Source organism: Saimiri boliviensis, chromosome 17 (genome assembly GCF_048565385.1).
Source record: "Saimiri boliviensis isolate mSaiBol1 chromosome 17, mSaiBol1.pri, whole genome shotgun sequence".
Taxonomy (NCBI): Eukaryota; Metazoa; Chordata; class Mammalia; order Primates; family Cebidae; genus Saimiri; species Saimiri boliviensis.
The window spans coordinates 20,619,209-20,637,256 of record NC_133465.1 but is presented as its reverse complement, the minus strand read 5'-3'; the positions used below and the strand labels follow the sequence as shown (position 1 = coordinate 20,637,256).

Genomic DNA, 18,048 nt, shown 5'->3' with positions numbered 1-18,048 from the left:
GGCTCTGCTCGGCTCAGGGGGAACTTCTCTCCACCGAGCGGACGCCGTCCCGCCCCGCGAATGTCCGTGGCAACACTGCCACTCGCCAGCTGGGCCTACGTCGCCCCCACCGCCGGGGACACGCGCCGCTGCGGGGCTGGCTTTCCTCCGGGCGTCCAGCTGGGGGCCGGGCCCTGCTCCAGCCTCGGGGCCCTCAGCGACGGCGCGCACTCGGCGACGGAAGAGGCCCCGCCATCCTAAGGACGCGCCGAGGGCTCGCGGGGCAGCTCGGGAGACCCGGCACGTGACCGGAACGCAGCCAGGCTCAGTCCGCCGCGATCCCACAGGTCCCCGGTCCCGGAAGTGCCGCGGCCTTCCGGAAGTGTCGCAGCCTCCCGGAAGTGCCAGAGCGGCTGACGGAGCCGGGCTCGCTGGGGCGCCGCCGCCGCTGCGGGGTTGCGGTGCTGGGGCTGGGTGGCGGCCGGGGGCCCGGGTAGGGTCCTGCGGGGGTCGCAGGGGCTGGGCGGCGGAATGATGGAGGAGGAGGAGCTGGAGTTTGTGGAGGAACTGGAAGCGGTACTGCAGCTCACGCCCGAGGTGCAGCTGGCCATCGAGCAGGTGAGCGTCCCGCCCCTCGGGCGGTGCTGAGGGAGGGCCGCGAGGTGGCCTGGGTGAGGGCGTTTGTGAATGAGAAGGAATTAGCCCTTTCTAGGCCTCAGTTGTCTGTGGCGAGGGGCGGGGTCCTGGTGGTTTTGAGCATGGTAGGCGCGCTTGGAGAGGATGGACCTAGAAGGGTGCGGGCGGTGCAGGCAGTGCATGGCGGCCTTAGTCTGCGGATTGCGGGGGTTCATTGAGCAGACTCGCGCCGACGCCCGGGTTTCTCGGCCTGCCTCACGGGAGGGGCTTGGGATTGGGAAGCGTAGGATGGCAGAGCGTAGAGAAAATACTGAAAAATGACAGGTAATTCTTAAAAGGTCGAGAATTCCTGCTGTGGAGTAGTTCGGGTTAGCTTGGAGAATACTCTCAAGGGGCCTCTTTTCCCTAAAGGAAAAAAAAATTTTTTTAAGACGGAGGCCCACTCTGTCACCCAGGCTGGAGTGCAATGGCGCGACCTCGGCTCACCGCAACGTCAGCCTCCCGGGTTAAAGGAATTCTCCTGCCTCAGCCTTCCGAGTAGCTGGGACTACAGGCGTGCGCAACCGCGCCCGGCCAGAGAGTGATTTCTAATACTGCAGCGCAGGCCGGGCGCGGTGACCCACGCCTGTAGTCCCAGCACTTTGGGAGGCCGAGGAAAGCGGATCACCTGAGGTAGGGAGTTCGAGAGCAGCCTGACCAACATGGAGAAACCCCGTCCCTGCTAAAAATACAAAAATCAGCCAGGTGTGGTGGCGCGTGCCTGTAATCCCCGCTACTCGGGAGGCTGAGGCAGGAGAATTCCTTGAATCCAGGAGACGGAGGTTGTGGTGAGCCGAGATCGCGCCGTTGGACTCTAGCCTGGGCACCAAAAACAAAACTCCCTCTCCAGAAAAAAAAAAAAAAAGAAAAAATACTGCAGAGTTTTGCTCCTGATAAAGGGAGAAAATCTTCCTTAAAGGAATTATTGTGCAGTTATGATTTAGGAAAGGGATTTATGATTGAGGAAATGGACAATTCCATTATGTCTTGTTTAATGACCCCTGGGAAGCTTTCCTTTGTATTTTTAGTAGAGATGGGGTTTCACTGTGTTGGTCAGGCTGGTCTTGAACTCCTGACCTTGTGATCCACCCATCTTAGCCTCCCAAAGTGCTGGGATTATAGGCGTGAGCCACCATGCCGTGCCAGAATTTTTTCTTTAGCTGTCTGATGGAATGAAATTCTGTAGTAGCATACTTGTAAGGAGTAGCGAAGTGTGGGGAGTCAGGAAGGCCTAATATAGTGGAATCACATTTTACTTCAAGCTTAAGTCCCAGAGTCATTGCCTACGCTGAAAATCAGCCACTGTGCCCTGAGGTTATTTAAATTGCCTGCAAAGTACAGTGTGTGCATGTCTTTGATGCTCTAGGGCTGTTGGTTTTCTTCCTCTAGCACTGGAACCAGACACTTGTTTTCAGTTAATAATGAAGTAGTTGGCTTCTGTGAGGGGCCTTGTTACATGCAAACATTTTAAAACCTAGGGCAGCACTAAAACCAAGCAGGGTGAGAGGAGTACAGAAACCGAGACCAACTGGAGGAAATAGACACTTCATGTCTCTTATGTCATGCTCTCAATCGAGAATACATTCCCTCTGGTGAGCACGTGTCATTGAGATGGTGTAAATAACATGTATATGTGTATTATGGAAACAGCAATGCTAGGCATTTTAAAAAGAAAACATCTTCACTCTCATCCACCTTCCCTTGATGTGATAGAAGGTTTAAACTTTTCTCACAGTTGTCTTAGAAGACGTTTTCATTCTTTGACACTACATTTCTTTGCAAGGCTTCTTCAAGATGAAGTTGCTTCCCACAGTTACAACTCTCTTACGCTGGTGAGACCCAGTATCCAGTGGGTCATTTGATTGCTTGTGTCATCCACCTTGTTGCATGTTCTTCAGGTTGTTAGGGAGTTAGCTGTATTTTTCAGAAGTGGACTTTTTTTTTTTTTGTGACAGGGCCTAACTCTGTTACCCAGGCTGGAGTTCAGTGGTACAATCTCGGCTCACTGCAGCCTCAACCTCCTAGGCTCTGGTGCTTCTCCCACCTCAGCCTCCCAGGTAGCCGGGACTACAATAGGCGTGTGCCATTGTGCCCAGCTGATTGTTTTTGTAACGATGTGGTTTCACCATGTTGCCCAGGCCAACTCCTGAGCTCAAGTGATCCGCCCAGACAGACATAAATACATACATACATACATTTATTTATTTATATATTTTTTAAAATATTATTTGTTTATTTAGAGATAGAATCTTGCTCTGTCACCCAGACTGGAGTGCGGTGGCATGATCTCAGCTCACTGCAGCCTCCACCTTCTGGGTTCAAGTGATTCTCCTGCCTCAGTCCCCTGAGTAGCTGGGATTATAGGCACCTGCGACCATGCCCAGCTAGTTTTTGTATTTTAAGTAGAGACCTGGCCGCAGGTGATCCACCTGCGTCAGCCTCCGAGAGTGCTGGGGTTACAGGCCTGAGCCACCATGCCCTGCCATTTATTTTCCTTTTAATTGGCAAAATTATATATTTTTATGGTATACAACATGTTTTTATATATAATTCTCTCTTTCTATGTAGGTATTTCCAAGCCAGGACCCTCTAGATCGAGCAGATTTCAATGCTGTCGAGTATATCAATACCCTGTTCCCAACAGAGCAAGTAAGTACAGTTTCAGGTTTTCTTCATTTCAGTGGCTTCTGGCTCATCCTGAGTATTATGCTTGGTGTGTTATACTAGATCATCTAAAGGCCCTTGGTAAACAAGGGAGAGTTAAATTCAGATCAAACTCCATCATCACCACCTGGGGCAGTGAATTAAACTGTTAGAATGAAATTCTTCGTATAGTGAGCATACTATTAATAACTGTACTCTTTTTTTTTTTTTTTGAGATGGAGTTTTTGCTCTTGTTACCCAGGCTGGAGTGCAATGGTGCCATCTCAGCTCACCGCAACCTCCGCCTCCTGGGTTCAGGCAATTCTCCTGCCTCAGCCTCCTGAGTAGCTGGGATTACAGGCACGCGCCACCATGCCCAGCTGATTTTTTGTATTTTTAGTATAGATGGGGTTTCACCATGTTGACCAGGCTAGTCTCGATCTCTTGACCTCGTGATCCACCCGCCTCGGCCTCCCAAAGTGCTGGGATTACAGGCTTGAGCCACCGTGCCCGGCTAATAACTGTACTCTTATGTTTTGAGAGTCCCCCCCAGATCTGTTGTAAAGTGGAAAGGATTTTTAATGTAGTGGGGAAGAGAGGGGATGAGGCAGGCAGGATAAGCCCAGAATCATAAAATCACTTTCACCTCTGTTTCAAGATGTTTATTTATTTTTTCTAATTTTTTTTTTTTTTTTTTTTTTTTAAGATGGGCTTTCACCATGTTGGTCAGGCTGGTCTTGAACTCCCGACCTCAGGTGATCCGCCCGCCTTGGCCTCCAAAGTGTTTGGATTACAGGCGTTAGCCACCACGCCTGGTCTAAGATGTTAATTTTTATTTTTATTTATTTATTTTTTTGAGACGGAGTTTCACTCTTGTTGCTCAGACTGCAGTGCAATGGCGCGGTCTCAGCTCACTGCAACCTCTGCTGCCCGGGTTCAGGTCTCTGCCTCCTGAGGAGCTAGGATTACAGGCACCCGCCACCATGCCCAGATAATTTTTGTATTTTTAGTAGAGACAGGGTTTTGCTGTGTTGGCCACACTGGCCTTGAACTCCTGACCTCAGGCGATTCACCTGCCTCAGCCTCCCAAAATGCCAGGATTACAGGGTGAGCCACTAACCTCAGCCTCAAGGTATAAATTTTTAGACTTTATGTTTTACTATTTTTTGTCCGGTGATTTGCCTGTATAGATGGATTATCTTACAACTTTGGTTTCTGGGTGTTGGGTGAGAAGTAGACCCGAATTGGAAGTAGCCAAGTTGGGAGAAGGGCAGCGAGAGTCCTGCTTAGTTTTTGTATATTCAGTCAGCAGTTGTTCAGTAGGTGCCTGTCCCGTGTTCTCAGTCACTGTGCCAGGTGCTGAGGATACAGAGATGAGTAAGATCCAGTTCATGCCCTCAAGGGGTGGGTGATTCGGGTGAATGCCTTGAGGATGGGGCACTATGGTAAGGAAAGAAAGACCAGTTCTTCCAGGGAAAATCAAAACTTCAGAGAGGAGGTGGAGGTGGCCTCTGCCAAGCTTGAGGGATTCATTCACATATTCATTTAGTAAAACTTAGAGGGATTCATTCACGTATTCATTTAGTAAAACTTAGTCATTTATTAAGTATCTACCGAGTGTCAGGTACTATTTTTAGAAACCAGGGAGAAATGTAAACATGACAGATACTGTCCTGGTCTCATGGAGTCTAGTGTAGGGAGGAAGACAAGAAATCCATCAACAAATATACAAGAAATGGTTAAATATGATGGCCCTGACACCAAGCAGGTTCTGGGTTAGAGCATGATGCTTGGGCGGGGTCCTTTAAATACCGGAGCTTAGCGGGAAGCTCTCTGTGAGTGGTGCCCTCTAAGCTGAGACCTGGTGGGCACGAAGGGGTCAAGCTTGCAGCAGTCTGGCAGAACGGTGTTCTACGCAGAGCAGGAAGCCAGGTAAGTCTTCCAGGATGGCGAGGGAAGGAAGGCCCTTCTCATCATAGGACCGAGGCCCACAAGCAGGAAACACGAGGTGTGCTCAGTAAACAGAGACTCACAGGGGTGAGGCTGAGTTGGGGAGCAGGATGCTGGAGGGCCTGTGTCCTCTAGGCTTACCACATGCCTCTCAGTGAAATACATTTTTTCTTTCTTCCTTTTTTTTCTTTTTGAAACAGGGTCTTAACTATTTTGCCCAGCCTGGAGTGCAGTGGCACAATCACAGTTCACTGCAGCCTTGAACTCCTGAGCTCTAGCATTCCTCCCACATTGGCCTTCTGAGCAGCTAGGACTACTGACGCACGTCACTACATGCAGCTAATTTTTTTTTTTTAAGTAGAGATGAGATCTCTCTACATAGCCCAGGCTGGTCTCAAACTCCTGAGCTAATGTGATCCTCCTGCCTTGGCCTCTCAAAGTGCTGAGATTATAGGCATGAGCCACTGCACCTACTTTTTCACAGAACTGATTTTCACTGTGATAAATTTTAAGCTTGTATCCCCAGAATATTATGTACATAGTCTAATACCAATCTTAAATAAATTAGGCTTCAGTGGTATTTGCTGTATAGGTTAAAAAAAAAAAAAACAGAGGTTTCAGTATTTTCTTCTCACACCCTAAGGGACAGTATGGCAGCCCCCTTGGGGATGCAGGCATCCTCTCTGGAGATTGCTGCTGTAGGCAGGGCCTATTCATTGAAGGACTTTTGACGAGATAATGACTGGAGCACATTCACATTTTAAAATTCCATCTGGCAGCCGTTTGGAGAATGAGCAAGGCATGGAGGTGGGGAGAGACTGCAGGAGGGAGACCCATGCAGAGGTGGCCGGAAAGAGATGACAAGGCTCGAAGAAAGCTGTTGGGTGGAGCGAACTAGATCTAAGAGCTACAGAGGGGACCAAGGTCATGCAGTTTGGTACCTGAGGGGATGAAGGTGGTGGCTCATGGAGAATCCAGAATTCACTCATTGATTCATTCAGTTCCAAAAACACCAACTCTACCTAGCTTTATAAGAAATTTGGGGTAGAACAGTGAGCAAGACAGATATGGTCCCTACCAACATAGACTCCACGGTCTCTCTTAATTGGCAGTCACACAGTTAACAGATTATAGGTAAATTATAATGTTACAATGCCTTGCTTGTATAATTTTTTTTTTTTTTTTTTTTTTTTGAGACGGAGTTTCGCTCTTGTTACCCAGGCTGGAGTGCAATGGAGCGATCTCGGCTCACCGCAACCTCCACCTCCTGGGTTCAGGCAATTCTCCTGCCTCAGCCTCCTGAGTAGCTGGGATTACAGGTACACGCCACCATGCCCAGCTAATTTTTTTGTATTTTTAGTAGAGACGGGGTTTCACCATGTTGACCGGGATGGTCTCGATCTCTCGACCTCGTGATCCACCCGCCTCGGCCTCCCAAAGTGCTGGGATTACAGGCTGAGCCACCGCACCCGGCCTGCTTGTATAATTTTTAATTATTATTTGTTAGTTGGTCTTACATAATCTTAACTAGATGCTTCCTCTGTACCTGGCACTATTCTAGGCACTAAACAGTGATACACTCTCCACCTTGTTACTGTTCTTGTTTTACAGTGAGAATAACAAGGCACAGAAAGGTAAGAACACTCGGCTTAAATGTGGTAGCATTGCCATGAAGGAAGCATGCCACATGCAGTGACAGCTGAACCCAGGGCCTTACTTGGGCATGATGATTAGAAAGGCTTACTCCCTTGAGGAAATGGCGTTTAGCTGAGCACTATAGGCCAAGTTACTATTTTTTTTCTTTTTTTTCGAGATGGGGGTTTTGCTCTCTTGCCCAGGCTGGAGTGCAGTGGCACAATCATAGCTCACTGCAGCCTCAGATTCTTGGACTCAAGCAATCCTCCCACTTCACCCTCCTCAGTAGCTGGCACTACAGGTGTGTTACCACACCTGGCTGATTTTTAAATTTTTTGTATAGACTGGGCCTTGCTGTGTTGCACAGGCTGGTCTTGAATTCTTGGCCTCATGCCACCCTCCTGCCTCATCCTATCAGAGTGTTGGGATTACAGATTTGAGCCACTGTGCCTGGCTGTAAGTTAAGGATTTTGAACTTTGGTTTCTGGTTGCCATATTTGGCTGGCCGGGTGAGCATTGGCAGCTTTAAGCTTTACCCAATACTGAGTGTAAGGAGAAAGAGCAGGTTTCAGTGGCAAGTAGGGCTGCAGTGGAGTGTAAGGGTGAGCCCAATATTGGACATACTCAGATCACCCAGGTGGAAAAAGTAGTTGGATATTTGAGTGTGGAGCTCATAATCCCCATCGTTGCTAATATCTTGGCGTATCCTTCTAAACTTTTTAAAATGGACATACTGATTTTTAAAATAAAGTTTAAAAATGATATACTGTGTGATTGTCTTTTTTGAGATTTCACAAAAAGCCCTTGTAGCTCATCATTTTGTATGAAAGGGGAATTTTAGGAATTAGCTGGAGATGGACATTTTGGAATAGCTAGAATAAAGATAGTAGTTGCTGGTTCACCAAAACAAAAATAAGTGTTAGATTTGAAAATTATGTAGGAACCACAAGGTTCTCACCTTTTGTGATCTTTGTGTATGTGCTGTGTTTGCTTTTTTTTTTTTTTTTTTTTTTGAGACGGAGTTTCACTCTTGTTACCCAGGCTGGAGTGCAATGGCGCGATCTCGGCTCACCGCAACCTCCGCCTCCTGGGTTCAGGCAATTCCCTGCCTCAGCCTCCTGAGTAGCTGGGATTACAGGCACACGCCACGATGCCCAGCTAATTTTTTGTATTTTTAGTAGAGACGGGGTTTCACCCTGTTGACCAGGCTGGTCTCGATCTCTTGACCTTGTGATCCACCCGCCTCGGCCTCCCAAAGTGCTGGGAATTTTTTTTTTTTTTTTTTTTTTTGAGGAGTTTCGCTCTTGTTACCCAGGCTGGAGTGCAATGGCACGATCTCGGCTCACCGCAACCTCCGCCTCCTGGGTTCAGGCAATTCTCCTGCCTCAGCCTCCTAAGTAGCTGGGATTACAGGCACGCGCCACCATGCCCAGCTAATTTTTTGTATTTTTAGTAGAGACAGGGTTTCACCATGTTGACCAGGTTGGTCTCGATCTCTTGACCTCGTGATCCACCCGCATTGGCCTCCCAAAGTGCTGGGATTACAGGCTTGAGCCACTGCGCCCGGCCAAAAAGTGGTTTGCTTTTTAAACCACTGAAAACTCAAGATGTTTTTGTTCCGCAGATTCAGTTCTGTGTCTTGTCTAATTATGCCCCATGTATATGATAATGTGTAGTTAAATTTCTTAGAGTAACTCAGAAAATTGATGACACAGGGCTATGTTTACTTTTCTAGTTTCAGTCACACTTAAGCAGGTCATCCACTAAGACAGATTTCCATGGATCTTAATGAAAAGGTAGTAGAAAGTAGCGACATAGCTTATAATTTAACTGTTGTTACATCTTGGGCAAAAAACATCTGTATACCTCATGGCCTACAGTAAACACCTGTAAATTATGAGTTTAGACTGTTTGAAGTAGATTTTAGTGTATCAAAAATGAATTTAGTGTTCCTCTAAGGAGGGTGAGAATATAGTGCTGTGCGGGGCAAGTACTGCTGTGCGGGGCAAGTACTTACGTGTCTGTGGTTGTCCAGAGGCTGTCGAGTGGACTGGAATGGATTCCTCCATTTCTCTTTCACCAGGCCAGGTCTGAGAGGAGCTTGGGATTTTGCATGCAGCAGCGTGCCTGTGGGGCTTTGAATAGTAGCCGGGTTTGGTGACAGTGGTGTAGAAAATCTTTTTAATCTCCAGGGACTGGGCGCGGTGGCTCACACCTGTAATCTCAGCACTTTGGGAGGGAGGCGGACGGATCACTAGGTCAGGATTTTGAGAGCAGCCTGGCCAACATAGTGAAACCCCGTCTCTACTAAAAATGCAAAAAGTCAGCCGCTGTGGTCTGTTATCACAGCTACTCAGGAGGCTGAGGTGAGAGAATTGTGTGAACCCAGGAGGCGGAGGTTGCAGTGAGCTGAGATCACACAATTGCACTCCAGTCCCAGGTGACAGAGTGAGACTCCCATCTAAAAAAGGAAAACCTTTTAAATCTCCTAATAGTAAATGAAGTCTTATCATTTGGAATTTTGATTAGAGGAAACTAAGTGAAATTTATAAAAAACTAATATAGCCGGGCGCGGTGGCTCAAGCCTGTAATCCCAGCACTTTGGGAGGCCGAGGTGGGTGGATCACGAGGTCGAGAGATCGAGACCATTCTGGTCAACATGGTGAAACCCCGTCTCTACTAAAAATACAAAAAACTAGCTGGGCATGGTGGCACGTGCCTGTAATCCCAGCTACTTAGGAGGCTGAGGCAGGAGAATTGCCTGAGCCCAGGAGGCGGAGGTTGCGGTGAGCCGAGATCGCGCCATTGCACTCCAGCCTGGGCAACAAGAGCGAAACTCCGTCTCAAAAAAAAAAAAAAAAAACTAATATAAAACTAACATAATTAGGAAGTTTGAGAAAAGAGTTCTATGGGGATGTTTCTAAAGAGTTTTTAGTGACTCCCAAAATGCTCTGGATCTGTATTGTTAAGAGGAAAAAAAAACAAAAAACAAGTTGAGGCACAATGGCTCTCGGCTGTGAGCTGTCATCCCAGCACTTTGGGAGACCAAGGTGGGTAGATCACTGAGGCAGGAGGATTGCTTGAGCCTGGGAGGTGGAAGTTGCAGTCAGCTGAGATCATGCTACTGCCCTCCAGCCTGGGCGATAGAATGAGATCCTGTCTTAAAAAAATGAAAATGATAGAAAAGATGTCAAATTGCTTTTCCCACTTCATTTTTGTATGGCAATATATTTTCATAAAACAGTAGAAGGCAATATGCAAGAATTCTGATTGTGGTCATACTCTCCTGTATGTACAGATGACTTATTTTCAGTTACAGCTCACTCACTGTACTTGTGAAGAATTACCCTTATAATCAGGAAATATTTTTCAATAACTAAAACATTTAAAAATTAAACAGCTAAAACTGTACAACCACATTATAACTAAACCTGATGAGTGATTCTCAAAGCAGGATAAACCCCACCGTCCAGCCAGTGTGGATTCCCATGGGGCTTTTCCCAACTCCAGGATTGGCCCTCAACCCTGGTGAGGATTGCTGCTGTAGTGAGACACTGAGCTGTGAGGGAGTGGGTGTTTGGGGTGTGGGAAAATGAGGTCGGGAACCATTGCGTTAGAGGCAGATGATGGAGACGAAAGAATGACTTGTCTCTGCAGCTTCCGGCAAAGCACCTGTCCTTTCAGAGTATTTCCTAGTCTGTTTTTTTTTTGTTTGTTTGTTTTGTTTTTTAATTTGAGACAGATTCCCACTCTGTCACCCAGGTTGGAGTGCAATGTTGTGATCTCGGCTCACTGCGACCTCTGCCTCCCAGGCTCAAGTGATCCTCCTACCTCAGCTTCCTGAGTACCTGGGACCACAGGTGTGTGCCACCACACTCAGCTAATTTTTTTGTGTTTTTGGTAGAGACAGGGTTTTGCCATGTTGCCCAGGCTGGTCTCGAACTCCTGAGCTTAGGTGACCCACCCACCTCGGCCTCCCAAAGTGTTGGGATTACAGGCGTGAGCCTACATATTTCCCTTTTTTTTTTTTTTTTTTTTTTTAGATAAGAGTCTCGCTGTCACCCAGGCTGGAGTGCAGTGGTGTGATCTTGGCTCACACCACTGTTCTTGTCAATTCTCCTGTCTCAGCCTCCTGAGTAGCTGAGATTACAGGTGCGCGCCACCACGCCTGGCTAACTTTTGTATTTTTAGTAGAGACAGTGTCACCATTTTGGTCAGGCTGGTCTCAAACTCCTGACCTTGTGATCTGCCCACCTCAGCCTCCCAAAGTGCTGGGATTTCAGGCATGAGCCATCGTGCCCAGCCATACTTCCCAATCTTAACATTGAACAGGAGAATAGTGTGCCTCACATGGCAGAGGGATTAAGGGAAATAATTTTGGAAAAGTGCTAGAATTGTTGCCTAAGAGACTCACATTAAATGCTAGCATGCTTTCCCTTTTGCCTTCCTGACAGGTTTGGAAATAAAGGGAAAATAGTCACCCAAGGGCCACCTAACAATCAAATATTATAACTTTAGAATATTTCTTTTCTTTTTCTAAAAATTTTATTTTTTGAGATTCTCACTCTGTTACTTAGGGTATAGTGCAGTGGCACCATCACAGCTCACTGTGCCCTGGAACTCCCAGGCTCAATCAATCTTCTCACCTCAGTCTCATAAGTAGCTTGTACTACAGGTGTGTGCCACCACACCTGGCTAATTTTTCTATTTTTTTGTAGAGATGGAGTTTCACCATGTTGCCCAGATTGGTCTCTTTTTTTTTTTTTTTTTTTTTTTTGAGACGGAGTTTCGCTCTTGTTACCCAGGCTGGAGTGCAATGGCGCGATCTCGGCTCACCGCAACCTCCGCCTCCTGGGTTCAGGCAATTCTCCTGCCTCAGCCTCCTGAGTAGCTGGGATTACAGGCACGTGCCACCATGCCCAGCTAATTTTTTGTATTTTTAGTAGAGACGGGGTTTCACCATGTTGACCAGGATGGTCTCGATCTCTCGACCTCGTGATCCACCCGCCTCGGCCTCCCAAAGTGCTGGGATTACAAGCTTGAGCCACCGCGCCCGGCCTCAGATTGGTCTCTTAACTCTTGGGCTCAAGCAGTCCACCCACCTCAGCCTTCCAAAGGACAGATGTAAGCCTCCACACCTGGCCTCTGTTCTTTATAATAGCTGTATTAATGATATTTTGAAAATGATATTATGGAGCCAGGTGTGCTGCCTCATATCTGTAATCCCAGTGCTTTGGGAGGCCAAAGTGGGGGCATTGCTTGAGGCCAGGAATTCAAGATCAGCTTGGGCAAGATAGCAAGACCCTGTCTCACCCTGTCTCTATAAAAAAAAATAAAATTAGCCAGACACAAATAACAAAATTAGTACGTACCTGTGTTCCTAGCCACTGAGGAGGCTGGGAGGCATTTGAGGTTACAGTGAGCTATGATTGCACAACGCACTCCAGCCCAGGTGACAGTGAGCTGCCGTCTTAAAGGTAGGCCATTTGATATTATAAAAATATTTGCTATCATAAAATGATAATAAAAATACTTTCTTGTCGTTAGCAAGGTATCATAAGCAATCTTTGTTATTTCGTAGCCTGTCTGACGAGCATCTCTCATGGTGGCATAAAGGTCTGTCAAATAAATACGGCCTGATTTATTTGACTTTCCTGTTAATAGGCAGTTAGGTGAACTCCCAAGTTTTTGCCCTGTCATTGCAGTTGAACATCTGACTGCATAAATATTTTAGATTATTCTTAGAAAAACTGTTATGGCTTAAGACCTTCATGTCTGAGGATTATTACATTTAAGGAGTGGTTACTGTCCCACCAAAAATCAGTATTTGCTCATGTGGGATGACCTCCAAGTTACATTGTTCAGTGAAGAAAGCATGCCATGGAATGCTTTTTTTTTTTTTTTTTTTTTTTTTTTTTGAGACGGAGTTTCGCTCTTGTTACCCAGGCTGGAGTGCAATGGCGCGATCTCGGCTCACCGCAACCTCCGTCTCCTGGGTTCAGGCAATTCTCCTGCCTCAGCCTCCTGAGTAGCTGGGATTACAGGCATGCGCCACCATGCCCAGCTAATTTTTAGTATTTTTAGTAGAGACGGGGTTTCACCATGTTGACCAGGATGGTCTTGATCTCTTGACCTTGTGATCCACCCGCCTCGGCCTCCCAAAGTGCTGGGATTACAGGCTTGAGCCAGCGCGCCCGGCCTGGTTGTGCTTTTAATACACAGATTATCTACCAGAAGGTAGAGAAGAAAGTGGCTCAGAACCACTGCCTCTGGGAAAGAGAGCTATGGGAATGGGCAGGGCAGGGTGAGAGGAAGCCCCGCTTTTCACTCCATACCTTCCTTTATCCAGATTTTTGGTCGTGTATATGTTTTACCTATTTTAAATTGAATACAGATTTTTAAAATTTTTGGTATAATCTGCTGTTTTCTCAAAAGGTACAAGAATAGTACAAAAAAATTCATGGCTATCCTTCACCCAGGTTTCCTGATACATTTTTGAACAGGTTTTTTTTAAATACCAAAAGACAATTTTCTTTTTTTTTCTAAAGTGTGGGTTCCAGCAGAGACGGGTAAGGCAGGAGCTACTATGCCATTTTGCATATGAGGAAACAAACTCAGAGTGGTACATCAGCTTGCCTTCCAGCAAGTTAGTAGTGGCAGGGTTGGGCCAGACTTCAGCTACTGTTAACACAGGGACAACTAAGTTACTTTTAACACAGCAGTGATTTATGTTATACCCAGTTTTTTTTGTTTTTTTGTTTTTTGAAGTAACGGACTTGACAGAATTGGATTAGATTGAGTTCAAGTGAATTGGATTCCTCAATTAAAGTAATTTATCTTTTCTGGGATTCATGTTTTTGTTGTTGTTGTTGTTGTTTTTGTTGTGTTAGTGTCTTGCCGCTTTGCCCAGGCGAGAGTGCAGTGGTGCAATCATGGCTCACTGCAGCCTCAACCTTCTGGGCTCAAGTGATCCTTCCACCTCAGCCTCCTGAGTACGTGGGACTATAGGCACATGCCACTGTACCTAGCTAACTTTTTTATTTTTTGAATAGATAATGTCTCAGAGTTTTGACCAGGCTGGTCTTGAATTCCTGGATTTAAGTGATACTCCCACCTTAACTTCTCAAAGTGCTAGGACTACAGGCATGAGCCATCACGCCCAGCTTGATATTCATTTTAACCTCAAGCTGTTCTTGGATTTCTGAAAATTCTGAGTAACCGTTGGCTTGGTCAGAACAGTAACATGAGCTGTGATGACCCAGTTGGAAGTCTCAAACACTCCTGGCCCATTTCTCTTACCAGATCTGCCCCTTGAAGGCACCTGGCCTTCTCCTCCCAGAAGAGGTAGCCAGGAGCAATTTATAAGAGTATTTCCTGCACTATCCTCAATTCCTTCTGAGATAAAATATCTGTTAAGGGAGAGAGAGGATTTATTAAATTGTATTTTGAAAACTTGAATTAAAATGGTACTATAAAATTGTACCTCCTCTCATCCAGTAGGGGGCACCATTTCCTCACATTTTCTCATCTCTTAAGGTCAGACGTGATCCCTTTAATTGTCGTTATAATAAAAAAGCTTTATTATAGTCACAGTAGTAGTACATAGTCAATAATTATAAAATACAGGCAGAGAGAAGAAAAATTTGAAATCCCTTAGTGCAATACAGAGTTGATAGATTATAGCTACTAACGCTGCAACTACTAATAGATTACAACTAATATGTATCCTTCTAGACTTTTTTCTAATGGCTCTATATCCTCAAAAATAAATTTATGTATTTATTGAAGTATAACAATACAGAGGAGTACACCAATCTTAGGTGTACAACTTGATGAATTTTCATAGAATAAATACAGCCGGTAACTACCACCCAGATCAAGAAATGAAACATTTAAAAAAATCTGGCCAGACACGATGGCTCATGCCTGTAATCCCAGCACTTTGGGAGGCCGAGGTGGGTGGATCACGAGGTCAGTAGTTCAAGACTAGCCTGGCCAACATGGTGAAACTGTGTCTCTACTAAAAATATAAAAATAAGCTGGGCATGGTGGCATGTGCCTGTAGTCCCAGCTACCCCCGAGGCTGAGGCAGGAGAATTGCTTAAACTGGGACTCAGGAAGCAGAGGTTGCACTGAGCTGAGATCACACCACTGCGCTTCAGGCTTGGTTACAGAGTGAGACTCCGTCTCAAAAAAAAAACAAAAAAAAAACTTCAAAGGCCTTTCCTGCCTCTTTACTATCACTGCCTTCCCCCAGAGATAACCAGTGTCCCAGCTTCTAAGACAAGAGAAAAATTTCACCTGGTTTCCTATTATGTAAGTGAAATCGTATCCTATATACTCTTGCATCTGGCTTGCTTCGTGCTCCATTATGTTAGTAATGTTTATCCATGTTGTTGTGTGCTATGGTAGTTCATTCGTTTTTGTTGCTGTGTTTTGTTTTATTTTATTTTATTTTATTTTATTTTATTTTATTTTATTTTATTTTTTTGAGACGGAGTTTCGCCCTTGTTACCCAGGCTGGAGTGCAATGGCGCGATCTCGGCTCACCGCAACCTCCGCCTCCTGGGTTCAGGCAATTCTCCTGCCTCAGCCTCCTGAGTAGCTGGGATTACAGGCACGCACCACCATGCCCAGCTAATTTTTTGCACTTTTAGTAGAGACGGGGTTTCACCATGTTGACCAGGATGGTCTTGATCTCTCGACCTTGTGATCCACCCGCCTCGGCCTCCCAAAGTGCTGGGATTACAGGCTTGAGCCACTGCGCCCGGCCTGCTGTGTTTTATTTTATGAATTTGTCACAATCATACATACCATGGGTCAGCAAACTTTTCCCTAAAGGTCCAGATAGTAAATATTTTAGGCTTTGTGGCCTATACAATGCCTTTCACAACTACCTAACTCTGCAATTGTAGTTCAAAAGCAGCCGTAGACAATATGTAAGGAAATAGGCATGGCTGTGTTCCAATAAAACTTTATTTACAAAAAATAGGGGCTAGTCTGGATTTGGCAGTAGCTTCAAACTACTGCTTTACTATTTTTTTTTTTTTTAAAAAGCAAAAGTCATACTATGTGATTACATTTCTTGAGATTTCATAAGTAGCGGTTGCAGCTTATCACTTTCCTGTGAAAGGAATTCCAGGAAGTAAACTAACAGCTGGGTACTCTTTCTTCTTTATTGTAGTCTCTGGCAAACATAGACGAAGTCGTGAACAAAATTAGGCTGAAAATAAGGTGAGTAACATTGTATGATTGTTAATAATTAATGAAAAGTATTCCATGAGAGCACTGAAATCTCAAGTTTGCCATAGATGGTAATACAATTTTTAAAAATTTTATATTTATTTAGTTTTTTGAGACGAAGTTTTGCTTATTGCCCAGGATGGAGTGCAGTGGTGTGATCTTGGTTCACTGCAACCTCAACCTCCTGGGTTCAAGTGATTCTCCTGCCTCAGCCACCCAAGTAGCTGGGATTATAGGCATGAGCCACCATGCCTGGCAAATTTTGTATTTTTAGTAGAGTCAGGGTTTCATCATGTTGGCCAGGCTGGTCCCGAACTCCTGACCTCAAGTGATCTACCCACCTTGGCTTCTCAAGGTGCTGGGATTACAAGAGTGAGCCACCTCGCCTGGCCATATAATTCTTTTATCTGTATGAACTTTGTGGCAAGGAACTCAATTTGGCCAGTCTTCATTCAGTTATTCATACAAAAGGAAGGAAGCTGTGACAGAGTCTATTCAAAACAGCTTTTGTAATTGTAGAAGAAGGCAAAAGCTTTTCTAATAGATTTTCTTTATTTTTTTGAGACGAGGTCTTACTTTGTGTCCCAGTCTGAAGTGCAGTGGTACAGTTACAGCTCAGTGTAGCCTCAAACTCTTGGGCTCAAATGATCCTCCCACCTCAGCCTCCTGAATAGCTGTGACTACAGTTGTACACGACCACGCCCGGCTAATTTTTGTATTTTTTGTAGAGATGGGGTTTTGCCTTGTTGGCTAGGCTGTTCTTGAATTTCTGAGTTCAAGCGATATGCCTGCCTCAGTCTCCCACATCTACTAGATTTTTTTTTTTTTTTTTTTTTTTTTTTTTTTTGAGATGGAGTCTGGCTCTGTCACCCAGGCTAGAGGGCAGTGGCATGATCTTGGCTCACTGTAACCTCTGCCTCCCAGGTTCAAGCAGTGTTTGTGCCTCAGCCACCCACATAGCTGGAATTACAGGCCTGTAGCACCATGCCCGGCTGATTTTTGTATTTTTAGTAGAGGCAGGGTTTCATTGTGTTGGCCATGCTGGTCTTGAGAACTCCTGGCCTCAAGTCATCTGCCCCCCTTGGCCTCCCAAAGTACTGGTTTTACAGACGTGAGCCACCATGCCCGACCTTCTACTAGATTTTCAATGGATTTGTTTCCGTTTTTGTATTCCCAAGGCTTAGAGATGAAGATGGCCTTATATGTATATCCCTTGGTCACATAACAGCTAGCAATGTCAGGTCTGCTGGTGGGTTTGGTGGTGGCCCATGATTAAACATTGTGAGCCATGGGGGAAGAGAAGCTGGGAGTCGTAGATCTGTCTCAGACATAGATTGCATGACCAGAGCCCAGAGCGGGAAGATTCCCTCTATCACCCTGGCTCTTTCTGCCTTATGAGGACTGAGGAATGGATTTTGCGTGAGATAATTTAAGTTCTCTGGCGTGTTCATGTAAAGGCTCAGGAACTTTGTCATTCTTGATTTACTCCATGAAAAATACTGCAGGTTTTATTATTCCTTTTAGAGAGCCCTGAATATTAAGTAAAACAAGCCATTTTTAAAAACAAGGCGAAGCAGCCAGACATGGTGGCTCATGCCTGTAATCCCAGCACTTTGGGAGGCCGAGGTGGGCAGATCACAAGGTCAGGAGTTTAAGACTATCCTGGCCAACATGGTGAAACCGTGTCTCTACTAAAAATACAAAAAAAAATTAGCCAGACATGGTGGTGGGCGCCTGTAATCCCAGCTACTTGGGAGGCTAAGGCAGGAGAATTGATTGGATCCAGGAGGTGGAGGTTGCAAAAAAAAAAAAAAAAAAAAAAAAAAAAAAACCACAAAAGAAACAAGCCGAGGCATTCGTCTGCGCTAGGCTTGGCTTCCCTCACTGCTATTGCTGCCCCCCTCCTACCTGATATCACTCACA

At 45.7% G+C, this 18,048-nt stretch overlaps 1 protein-coding gene across 3 annotated transcripts in view; it reads left to right on the top strand.

Moving 5' to 3' along the window:
* Positions 1-377: 377 nt before the first annotated feature.
* Positions 378-18,048, top strand: part of VPS53 (VPS53 subunit of GARP complex) — a 176,595-nt gene continuing 158,924 nt past the window's right edge. For all 3 annotated transcript variants that reach the window (XR_012514579.1, XM_039476537.2, XM_003929324.4), the window contains exons 1-3: positions 378-597; positions 3,223-3,303; positions 16,067-16,116. Coding sequence is in view for 2 of the 3 variants with exons in the window: in XM_039476537.2 (XP_039332471.1) it covers positions 511-597; positions 3,223-3,303; positions 16,067-16,116 (218 nt within the window). In the remaining variant the exon portion in view is untranslated. The remainder of the gene's footprint in view (positions 598-3,222; positions 3,304-16,066; positions 16,117-18,048) is intronic.